Consider the following 12402-nt stretch of genomic DNA (forward strand, 5'->3'; position numbering starts at 1 on the left):
GGCAAAACTGTATTAGCCTTTGCCCTGCTTCATTCCACATTCCAAGGCCAAATTTGCCTGTTACCCCAGGTGTTTCTTGACTTCCTACTTTTGCATTCCAGTCCCCTATAATGAAAAGGACATCTTTTTTGGGTGTTAGTTCTAACAGGTCTTGTAGAATGGGATTAGGACTTTATAAAGGAGACCCCAGAGAGCTCCGTGAGTTTCCCAGGTGGTTTCAGTGGTAAAGAACCCGCCTGCCAATGCAGGAGATGTAAGAGATGAGGGTTCCGTCCCTGGGTCGGGAAGATCCCCAGAGGAGAGCATGGCAACCCACTACAGTATTGTGCCCTGGAGAATCCCCGTGGACAGAGGAGCCTGGCGGGTTACAGTTCATGGGGGTCACAAAGAGTCAGTCACCACTGAGCGACTCAGCACACACAGCGAATACGTGATGGTTAGAAAAATATACACACACAGGTATATAAAGCAATGCCTAACTATGCAGATCAATAGTCCTTAAAAAAGACAAGAGTACTTAGATGAAATTACTATTGCAAAAGCTTTCATTGATTTCTTTTTTTGACTAGGTGGTGTGGCTCCTTGGATCGTAGTTCCCTGACCTGGCACCAAGTCGTAACCAATGACTGCCAGGAAAGTCCCAAGCATTTTTGTATTTTAAAGTACATTTTTAGAAAGCTATTGGTTATTTTTCAATGTTTTTTTTTTTTTGTTTGTTTGTTTTAATTAGGTAGCCAATGAGCATGTATTTCTTGAGGGCTTTTTACTTGTCCAGCACCAGGGAGGACTTGCAAAGGAATGTAAAAAATGCAAGAAATATGAAACATTCACTCTGCCTTTAAAGAAAACGCCATTAGCTTCCATGAAACAATGAGGGCACAATTAACGTGCAAAATGGCTTTTCCCTGCAAAAGGTTCATCAGCATCAGAGAAATCCAAGTAGAGAAGAAAAAAAAAGAAATAGACCTCTTGTGTTTCCTTCTCATCCACTTTTTTTTTTTCCTCTGAAGGGTTTGAAAACACATCCTGGAAGGAATGACTGAGCTATTATGCTGCTGGCTGAGAGGAGGTGGGGTGATGGTTCAGGTGGGGACCCCAGGGGCAAAGAAAGGATTGTTCTCTGTGGGAAAGTTGCAAGCATCAGGACTTGGTGGCAGCCTAGCGCATGAGCTCAGAGTTCATTTTGAATCTGTCCCGAGTCTCCATACACCCCCTCTCCTAGGGCTGCTGTATACCCCCGGGGGTTGGAGGCCATCAAGAACAACTTTCTGGGTTTTTGGCTGAAGTTAGCTGAGTTGAGGGGCTCCTGAAGGGAATTTCGGGCAGACACACACTTGAAGGGAGGCAATTATGAGTTTCATTCGGGCAGGTGGAATCTGAGATGCTTTCCCGATACTGTCTTACCTTTCTGAGGGCTGTAGTAATAACATAACATCGCTAGTGAAGAGCTATTCTTTCCCTTCGGGAGGTCTGAAGTCTGGAATCAGGGTGTCAGCAGAAGGGACTTCCCTGGCAGTCCAGTGGCTAACACTCTGCACCCCCAGTGCAGGGGACCCAGGTTCGATCCCTGGTCAGGAAACCAAGATCCCACATGCCGCAACTAAGAGCTGGCGCAGCCCAATGAAGAATAACCCGCTCCAGGATTCTTGCCTGGGAAATCCCATGGACAGAGGAGCCTGGTGGGCTGCAGTCCATTGGGTCGCTAGAGTTGGGCACGACTGAGCGACTTCGCTTTCACTTTTCACTTTCATGCATTGAAGAAGGAAATGGCAACCCACGCCAGTGTTCTTGCCTGGAGAATCCCAGGGATGAGGGAGCCTGGTGGGCTGCCGTCTATGGGGTCGCACAGAGTCGGACACGACTGAAGCGACTTAGCAGCAGCAGCAGCAGCATAGTGGGGCCATAACTTGTCTGGAGGCGCTAGCGGAGACTCTGTTCCTCCTCCCATCCACCTTCGTATGGCTATAGGTGCTTCTTGTGATTGACCTAAAGTCCCACCTAAAGAATCAACTATCACTTCTGCATCTCAAAATCCTTATTTTAATCACATCTGCAAAGAACTTTTTCTTTTTTTTCCAAATAAGGTAACGTTGATGGGTTTTCCAGGATCCAGACCTGTCATCTTTGGGGAACATTTAGTCAGCTTACTGGAGAAATGGAAACCACTCATAGCTGTCCTGGAGAATGAAGGGGACTTTGCCAGTTAGTTTGGAAGAAATCTGGCTAAAGCCCCACAGCTGATTTCCTCAGCTCCCTGTCGTGAGGAGCAAGAGTCAGGCTAACAACGCACTGACCTCAGGTGGTGCTTGCAGAAGCCTAGTCCCCAACCTTCTGCCAAGGGAGGACTACCCCCCAGGGAAGCCGTCACATAAAGATGTGGCATGTCTCAAGTCGCTCAGTCATGTGCGACTCTTTGCAACCCCACGGGCTGTGGCCCACCGGGCTTCTCTGTCCAGGGAATTCTCCAGGCAAGAACACTGGAGTGGCTTGTCATTGCCTTCTCCAAGATCTGGGATACCTACCAGCAGGAGACCTAGATAGACATTTCTCCAAAAAAGACATACAGATGGCCAACAGGCCACATGGAAAGACGCTCAACATCACCAATAAAAGGAAATGCAAATCGAAACCACACTGGGGTATCACGTCACACCAGTCAGAATGGCTATTATTAAAAAGTCTGTAGATAATAAATGCTGGAGAAGGGGTGGAGAAAAACGGAACCTCCTACACTGTTGGTGGGAATATAAGTTGATGCAGTTACTATGGAGAACAGTATGGAGGTTCCTTTAAGAACTGAATACGGAGTTACCATATGATCCAGCAACCCCATTCCTGGGCATATATCAAAAAGATAATGGACCAAAGTTCATAGCAGCACTATTTAGAATAGCCAGGACATGGAAGCAACCTAGATGTCCATCAGCAGATCAATGGATAAAGATGTGTGAAGTAGCCCCCAGCCTGGGCCACGATCACCACCCCATGAGTGACCCTCAGCTGAGGTCAGAGTCTGAAGATCACAGCACTGGCCAAGGGGCAGGCTTGAGGCTCCTGAGAGCACAGGAACTCTGACACCCACCTGGCACCCTTACCTTCATCTCTAGTCTTATATTTGGGAACGTCTTTTTCAAATCTTGAATGCCTTCTGGGACCCAACCTGCCTGTAACTTGGGGATAGTTCTGCCAATGAAATTGCAGGATGAGAACGCAACACCGGGGTCATCAAGGCAGTTCTAGTGGAAACCAAGGCAAGCGATTTTGAAGCTGCAAAAAAAGATTCCACATGTGAGATTTCAGCAAGAGAACTTCAAATGTCCTGCTTTGCCCAGGGGCAGAATGAAATTTCTGCTCCTTCGCTATGATATCACTTGGGTGATTATGCAATAAATGCCTTTCTAGCTTCATATGGACATTTTAAGGAGAAAAACAAAAACAGTGAGCGCATGTTCAGTCAATAAGTTGTGTCCCACTCTTTGCGACCTTATGGACGGTAGCCCACCAGGCTCCTCTGTCCATGAGATTCTCCAGGCAAGAATACTGGAGTGGGTTGCCATTTTCTTCTCTAAGCAATCTTACCGACCCAGGGACTGAAACTGCTTCTCCTGCAGACAGATTCTTTACCACTGGGCCACCTGGGAAGCCAAAAAATCCAGTAGAGATACTTGTAGGAGATTCTTAGATGGAACTTCCCTGGTAGTCCAGTGCTGCCAATGCAGGGGGCACAGCTTTGATCACTGCTCAGGGGAACTCAAGGGCATGGCAACCCACTCCAGTATTCCTGCCTGGAGAATCCCATGGACAGAGGAGCCTGGCGGGCTACGGTCCATGGGGTCATGAAGAATCATGACTTAGCACAGACACACAAAGTTCATCCCATTTCCTCCTTCTCACTCACAGTACAGTCACAGCCACACATGCACACACACACACACACACACACAAACTGAAAAGGAAGCCTCTGCTTCTTTGGTGTTCAAGGGCTACTGCTTTGGATGCTAAAAATTCCTTCACTGGCTGCTGGCTAAAGCATTTCTTTCAACTGAGTCTATGTGACCCCTTCAAGGAATGTAGAAGTGTTTGACTAGCAGTAGAAATAACAGGGAGTGACAGAGAAACACTGCCTGAAAGGTGATGGAATTTTTACTGCAACGGAGAGACTTCTTCTGGGCACACATAACATGTTTCTGAAAGTTGCATAGGTTGTCAATTCCTTACCTCTGCACAATTAGACTTGTAGAAAGCCTGCAAGAACTATTGTGTGATTGGCTTTTAAAACAAGACAGTTGCTTACATTTTAGAATCGTTTTAGATGGGGACTTACCTGGTGGTCCAGTGGTTCAGACTCTGTGTGTCCACTGCAGGGGGCCTGGAATCTCTGGCAGAGAAAGTGAGATCTCCAGGAAACAAAGATCTCGTGTGCCCTGTGGTGTGTGGCTGTCTCTTTTTCTAAAGAAAGCTTTATTGGTACCATGCCTCATCCATTCAGTTATCTTCTGCCAGTGGCTACTCTGGGGCTCCCAGGACAGTGGTGGGTACCTGCCATAGAGACCATGCAGCTCGCAAAGGCTAAAATATTTACTTTCTGGCCTCTTCAGAACAGGACTTCCCTGGTGGCTCAGCTGGTAAAGAATCTGCCTGCAATGCAGGAGACATGGGTTCAGTCCCTTGGTTAGGAAGATCCCCTGGAGAAGGGAAAGGCTACCCACTCCAGTATTCTTGGGCTTTCCTGGTGGCTCAGCTGGTAAAGAAAGCACCCACAAATAGGGAGACCTGGCTTTGATCCCTGGGTTGGGAAGATACCCTGGAGAAGGAAAAGGCTACGCACTCCAGTATTTCAGCCTGGAGAACTCCATGGAGTGTATAGTAAACGGGGTTGCAAAGAGTAAGAAACGACTGAGTGACATTCATTTTCATTTTTCCCTTCAGAATAAACTTTTCTGACCCCTTTATAGACTCAAGTGCTGTCACTAGTTTGAGAGACCGGGGTTACGTACATGGTTCACTGAGGATGTTCAACCAAGGGCATCGCAATGGGACCCAAAGACCGGAAGGGAAGAGCCACCACGTTCAAACCATGGGCTCCCTCAGGGGTAGACTGACCCACACTTTCTCTGTGAGTGCCGTTCAGTCCCTCTGAGATGGAGATGTTGCTCTGATCTGTGTATCAGACATGTTTCTGCCATGTGTGCAAACAGCTGCACGTAAATCTGTGTCATCTGCAAACACGAGTTCTCGCCACAAGCGAAGCCTTTGAAGTTCATGTGGATTTCCTATTGCCTGCTCATGGCTGCTTCCGTAAGCAGTGTAGCAATCATTTCAAAATTAGTGAGAGTCTGTGTTAGTGAGCAGACTGCCTTTTTGTTAGATATCTGAGCTGTGACATCAGAGCACATGGCTGCCCAGAAACAGTCATCTCACTTTACTATGTTAGTATACTGTGCAGCAAGGAAAAGGCAATGGCAACCTACTCCAGTGTACTTGCCTGGAGAATCCTGTGGATGGAGGACCCTGGTGGGCTGCCGTCTATGTGGTCACACAGAGTCGGACATGACTGAAGCGACTTCGCATTAGCATACTGTGTCGTAGAAGGAAACATCACACATATACACACATTACACATCTCAACCTTCGTTTAAATGTCAGTGGACATGAGTTTGGGTAAACTCCGGCAGTTGGTGATGGACAGGGAGGCTTGGTATGCTGCAATACATAGGGTAGTGAAGAGCTGGACATGACTGAGTGACTGAACTGAACTGATATATGTGTCCATCCTATAGACCTCCATGTGGGGCCCTACCAAGGTCACAGGTGTGGAGCCCTTGGACCAAGGTCATAGGATAAAAATCTCTGGAACTGATCAAGTCCTATAGCAACTGTTGCCCTGAGCCTCCAGATTTAAACTGGCCAGTTTCCTGACCCCATATGAGCTAAAATACCCACTCTGTTATCCACCCAATAGCATCCTAGGGGTATCTCAACTGGCACTTGAAGTAAAGAAACTGTTTGCCAGTGCATGAGACATAAGAGACTTGGGTTCTGTCCCTGGTTTGGGAAGATACCCTGGAGGAGGGCACAGCAACCCACTCCAGTCTTCTTGCCTGGAGAATCCCAGGGACAGAGGAGCCTGGCAGGCTACAGCCCACAGGATCACAGAAAGAGTCAGACACAAGAGTGAAGCAACTTATCACACATAGCATCTTAAACAAACACTTAATGCCACCCTTCTCGTAGGAATTTTCTGTCTTGAGGCTATAAAAATGGGCTGTTGGCCTATCAAAGGGGTTGGCTCTCGACCTTGAGCCAGCCCCCTGTTCTAAAACCATCTCCCGCTCTGCACTCTGATAAACTCCTCTCCTCTCATTCTGCCTCATCTCTGGAAACTTTTCCAACCGGTGCATGGACCACAACACTTTCCCCAAAACACACTTCCTTCAAAGTGCGGTGACATTCAGATGCCATCACATCTGAGACCACCTGCAACCTGCCTCCAGCCTCTCAAAAGCGAACTTCTTGCTGCTTCGAGATGCTAAGTTGCACAGAGTGCTTCGGTCGGTCTGACCCCTTTGTGGACACTCACACTGATGGGACGGTGAACCTCCTATTCCCTGCTGGAGCTTAGGGAGTGACCTGCCTGGATTGAAGTCTCAGCTCTACGACCTCTGTGAGCTTGGACACGTCACACATCTTCTGCCTTGGAGAGAAACTAGAGATAGAAACGTGAGCCACCAGGAAGGTGGGGGGTGCCAGATAAGCCAGACTTGAAGTTGTCCAGTGTAGCCAACACATGGAAGGCAGTTGGATAAGGATACTCGCGTTAGCTTGGGTTCCTTGTTTGCCTCTGGACACAAACCCCACCCTGTCCTTTCCACCCTGGGCTCATCTCCTTGCAGGCTGAGCGATGGACCTCAAGACTTAGTCTGATGGCTGCAGCACTGAGTGTCCTGCTGACTGCTCTCTTAGGCACTGTTTCTCAAGCCATCCATTTCTGCTGTTTCTTCAGAGCAAAGACTGGGATTCCTTCAGGAAGCCAAGTCAGGGGAGGTTAAGTCCCCTCAAAAACCACTAGTCAGACTCTTTGGATTCTAAGTCTCAGTAGCTAAGTTGTAATCTGACTCTGTGACCCCATGACCTGTAGCCCACCAGCTCCTCTGTACACACAATTCTCTAGGCAAGAATCCTGCAGTGGCTACCCGCTGTTCCCTTCTCAGGGGATCTTCCCAACCTCTGATGGAACCCCGGTCTCCCCCATTGCAGGCAGATTCTTTACTATCTGAGCTACTAAGCCCAGGTTCAAAACCCATCTACTGTGTGCAATATTTACACAGCTATTGAATTCCCCCAGGGTGGGAAGTAGGGGGCAGAAAAGGAGTTGCATGCCAAGCTATAACACACGGCAACACTTTTTTTATCCTCTAAAACTCTGTAGGCAACCTTGAGCAGTTTTGTCCATTCTGGAGACACTGGGCAGAAACGGGGGTGAAATGCAGTGACGCTGTTGCACAGATCCACCCCTTGAATCTTTGGCATAAGGGCAAGTGAACAGACGCGGCAATTTTATCTTTTAAGGCACGTTCCACACACCATCTTCCAAAGGAATGTTCTGCTTTCCAGAAACCAAGGAAATAGATCAACTGTTCCAAACAGGTACTGAGCTCTCCACTCTCTGAAGGAATCAGGGTCTCGGGAGTAGTCCTACGATGGTTTGTCCTGTGTTTACAGGCGAGTGCGTACTCTCCAAGGGTGGTTAAGGTTTCATCACCGTCAGTGTGTGTTCTGACTTCTATCAGAGCAGCTGCCCCTGCTTCCAGACGAGCCAGCTTTGGTCTTTCTGAAGTGGTAGCGTTTGCAGCTCCTGGTTAGAGGCCCTGCTTCCATCTCGCAGTGACCTCCCCTCTGCCTTCTGCCCCAACAGAAGCCCAGTCCTGGGGTTTTCCAAGAGGAAGGCTGAGGAGCTGAGGTCAAACTCTGTCTTACTTAAAACTGCAAAGCTGGTGGTGGAAATGGAGATGAGCCGCTGGTGTGGGAGAAGGTGGAGGAAAAGCTTAGGGACGCCTGACCTCTGGTTGGAAAAATTCTGAGAGGGCATGTTTACTGCTGGGAGGAGGTGAAAGACTGTCTGCTCCTGGCTGCAAATGGACCAGTTAAATTTCCTGATGATAGTATGATGGAGCTGATGTTTTTCTTTCTTTCTTTCTTTTCAAATTTAGATTAGTGAAGAATCTGCCTGCAATGTGGAGACCTAGGTCAAATCACTGGGCTGGGAAGATCCCCTGGAGAAGAGAAAGGCTCCCCACTCCAGTATTCTGGCCTAGAGAATTCTGTATAGTCTACCGGGTTGCAAAGAGTAGAAGGCCACTGAGCGACTTTCACTTTCACTTTTAGTAAAGCCATAACTTAGATGAGGCTCTTGTATTTTCAAGCTTGAAGATTTCTTTTTTAAGTCCACTCAGTATATTACCAATAGTACTAATATCATTTTGAAACTTTTACGTGTATATAATTCAGCATGATTTTCAATGTCTAAGGCAAACCAGTTGAGCTTTCCTAGTGGCTAACATGGTAAAGAATCCACCTGCAGTGAAGGAGACCTGGGTTCAATCCCTGTGTCTGGAAGATCCCTGGGAGAAGGGCATGGCAACCCATTTCAGTATTTTTGCCTAGAGAATCTCATGGACAGAGGAACCTGACAGGCTACAGTCCATGGGGTGGCAAAGACTCGAACATGAATGAGCAACTAACACACTTAAGAAAATATGAATAAACTTGAACTTTTTTTTTTTTTCCTAAACAGAGTTACTCTGCAAGCTAATATACAATGTAAAAAATCTAACCCTACATTATTGAGCTGAGTAAAAATGGAGCGGATCTGAAGGTGCAAAACTTGTGTGTGTGTGTGTGTGTGTGTGTGTGTGTGTGTCCAGTTTGGCAAAAGAGTTTCCCCTTTCTTCAAAGGTTTCCTAATTCCAAGCAAAAGTTCTAGCTCTGTGGAGTGATTTCCCTGTTAGAGAGGGCCCACAGAAAAGCAGTATTTTCATGCTAATCATGGCAGGGTCACTGTTTATGAACTGGCAAGGGATCAAATTGAAGGATGCCAGAGACTTAAGACTGCTCAGACCTGGCAAAGAGCGCTTGTTTTCTAGGGGAGATGAGGTAAGATGAGACAGCACTGTTGAGGACTCCCGGTTCTGGAGAATTGACCACCCCCACTCCGGGAAGGCGCCCTGAAGGGCAAGAGAGCGGACTTCCCCGCCCCTGAGCTCTCTGCCCCACCCTTCTCCTCCCTACCAAGCATCACCCTTGTGAGGCCTCCAGGCGTTCCGCGCTGCCCTCACCGAGCCGGGCTCCTTTACTGCCAGCTCGGGGCGGGGATCGGGCGGGGGTCTCGGGGAGGCTCAGGGCACGTGACGGCCCCTCCCCGCGGTTCCCGCGCCCAGCACACTACTCAGACGGCCCGCCGGTCCGCAGAGTCCCGGCAGACCCGAGCCGCGCGCGTACCCAGCATGACCCATGCTCTTTCTAGGACTGGGCACCTTCTGCTGCCCCACGCGGGAGGCCGCCACGCAGCTCGGGCTGGGATTCCAGCCGCGAGCCTTCCACGCGCTGTGCTTGGGCAGCGGCGCGCTCCGCCTGGCGTTCGGCCTCCTGCAGCTGCGGCCCGGGAGCAAACTCGCGGGCCCAGGGTTGCGTGGGTCTCACCAGTGACCTCGGCCCGTGGCCCGGCTTCAGTGCACATCGCGCGCGCCGCCACCGCTTGTGACTTGCTAGGCTGCCTGGGTGAGCGCGCGACTGGCGCGGGCGTGTGGGGACCCGTCGGTGTGCGAGTGGGGATTGCCAGGCCCAGGCGTGGGGACCCCTTCTTGGGAGGTAAGGGCGCACGGCTGGGGACCCTCCTTTCGTAGTTCAGGGCCCGCGCCTACTGCGCGGGTGGTGGCCCTTCCGCGCGCAGTTGAGCGCGCGCGGCCCGCGAGTAGGGCTTCCTCTGTGGGTGAAAACTTTGGGACGCTATGTAGGGACGCGCCTGTGCGTTTTTTCAGGACGCGCTTAGGTGTGCGGTTGAAAGCCCGAGGCGCACAGGTGGTCCTCCGTGGGAGGTTGACGGGGTGCGGCCCGCCAGTGGGGACCCCTACGTGGGAGTTGGGGGCCCCTACGTGGGAGTTGGGGGCGCACGGCCCGTCGTAGGTGGGGACCACTGAGTGTGCGGTTGAGGGAGCACAGCCTGCCGGTGGGGTCCCCTCCGTGTGCGGGTGAGGACGCCCAGCCCAGGAGTAGGGACCCATCTGTGCGTTTTCCAGGGAATGAGTACCGCGGGTTGAGACTCCTGCTTTCCCAGTTGAGGGTGCTTTCTGCCGGTGAGTGGGGACCTCTCCGTGAGCGGTTAAGGGCTCACGACCCGCAGGTGCAGACCCCTCTGTGCACGGCTGAGGGCTCACAGCCCAGTGGTGGGGACCACTGCGTGTGCAGTTGAAGGCCCACTGCCCGCAGGTGGGGACCATTATAAGAGAAGTTGAGTGTGCACGGCCCGCGGGTGCGGTCCCCTCCGTGTATGGGTGAGGACACCAGGCCCATGAGTAGGGACCCATCTGTGTGTTTTCCAGGTGTAAGGTACAATCGGCCGGGACCCCTCCATGCCCAGTTGAGGGCCCACGTGTGGGGCTCCCTCTCTGCGCAGTTGAGGGCTCACGGCCTGTGGGTGGGGTCCCCTCCGTGTGCGGGTGAGGACGCCCAGCCCACGAGGTCCCTTCCGAGTGTGCTTGAGGGCGCGCTGCAACCAAGTGGGGACCGCTCCATGTGTGGTTGAGGGCGCATGGCCCGTGGGTGCGAAGCACTGCGGGAGCGGTTGAGGGCGCACGTCTTTGTGATGGCAAGACACTGCTTTCGCGGTTGAAGACACACGGCCCATGGGTCTGCGAGTGGGGACCTTTCTGTGCCCAGTTGAGACCTCGTGGCCCACGAGTGGGGACGCCCTAATGGAAGTTGAGGGCACACAGCCTTGTGGTGAGGAACCCTTGGTGTGCAGTTGAGGGTGCCTTGAGGACCCATCAATGAGCAGTTGATGATGGTGCGTGGCCCGTGAGTGGGAATCCCTCTCTGTGTGCTTGAAGACGCATGGCCTGCGAGTGGGAACCACTGTGTGAGCAATTGAGGGCGCACGGCCCGCGAGTGGGAACCACTGCGTGAATGGTTGAGGTCTCATAGGCTTATGTTGCGGACCAGTGTATGCGCGGTTGAGGGCACATGGCAAGTGTGTGCAAGAGAGTATGTCGGGCCGCGAGTTGGGACCCGTCTGTGGGTTTTCCAGGGCACGCGTAGTGCGTGTCGGGACCCCTCCATGCCCACTGGAGGGCGCGGGGCCCGCGAGTGGGGAAACCCTCCTTGGGAGTCGAGGGAACATAATTCTTGACTGAGGAACACTTCGTGTGCAGAAAAGGACACCTGTCCCAGGGACACCCGCGTGCGCGGTAATGGGGGTCTCGCGCCATGCGCGCAGGAATCAGGGGCTCGCGCCGTGCCGCGTGAGCAGGAAGGGCTGGCTTGCGCTGTGGGTGCCGGGGGGAGGGTGGGCCCCGCGCGCGCCGGAACCGTGGGGCCCGCGCCCCGACATTCTCTTAGAGACTGGGGGCTCGCGCCCTGTGTGCCAGGTGGCAACGCGCACACAGGAAGGGGTGGCTCGCGCCCCGGGTGGGGGCCCCGCGACAGCAAGAAGAGGTGGGCTTGCGCCGGGGCGTGTCCAGGAAAGGGGACTTCCGCCCTGCGTACTAGGGGGAGGGCTGGCCCGCCTGCCCAGGAACCGGAAGAAAGTGCGGCCTCACGCCGCGCTTGCCCAGGGGCAGCGCGCAAGAACGAGAAACTCGAGCCACGCCGCCTGCGCAGAAAGGGGGAGCTTGAGCCACGGGTGTGGGGTCTCGCGCTGCGCGAGCCTGGGGGAAGGTTGCCCTGCGCGCGCAGAAAAGGGGGTGGGAGTGTGCGGTGCACGCCCACACCGTGCTCGCAGAAAGGGGGGGCTCGTGCCGCGCGCGCCTGGGTAAGCGCTCGCAGTAAGTGAAGGCTTGTGCCGCGTGTTCCATGGGGCCCCACGCGCGCAAGAAGGGGAGCTCACGTCGCTCGGTGTGCACAGGACGGGGGGGGCTCGCATTGCGAGCGCAGAAATTGGTGGGGTGCGCGCACAGGAAATGTGGCGTTCGCGCCATGCCTCGTGCAGGAAAATAAAGGCTCGGGTCGCGCGGGCCGGGGCTGGCCCCGCGCGCTCAGGGGTAGGAGCTTGCGCTCCACCGCGCGAGCAGCAAGTGGGAGCTCTCGCTGCGCAGCGCGCGCAGTAAAGGAGGGACTCCCACCGCCTGCGTGCATAGGAAGGAACCGGACAAGTGCCCAGCATGCCTAGGAGAGAGCTGACCACGCGGG

General features: G+C 52.7%; 1 protein-coding gene across 1 annotated transcript in view; it reads right to left on the reverse strand.

Annotated features, from left to right (window-relative positions):
• Nucleotides 1-12248: 12248 nt before the first annotated feature.
• LOC120881720 (amelogenin, Y isoform) overlaps nucleotides 12249-12402 on the reverse strand; it is a 116096-nt gene continuing 115942 nt past the window's right edge. The window contains exon 7 of the mRNA XM_040265371.1: nucleotides 12249-12338. Within this exon, the coding sequence (XP_040121305.1) occupies nucleotides 12249-12338 (90 nt within the window). The remainder of the gene's footprint in view (nucleotides 12339-12402) is intronic.

This window comes from Oryx dammah, unplaced genomic scaffold (genome assembly GCF_014754425.2).
Source record: "Oryx dammah isolate SB20612 unplaced genomic scaffold, SCBI_Odam_1.1 HiC_scaffold_23, whole genome shotgun sequence".
Taxonomy (NCBI): domain Eukaryota; kingdom Metazoa; phylum Chordata; class Mammalia; order Artiodactyla; family Bovidae; genus Oryx; species Oryx dammah.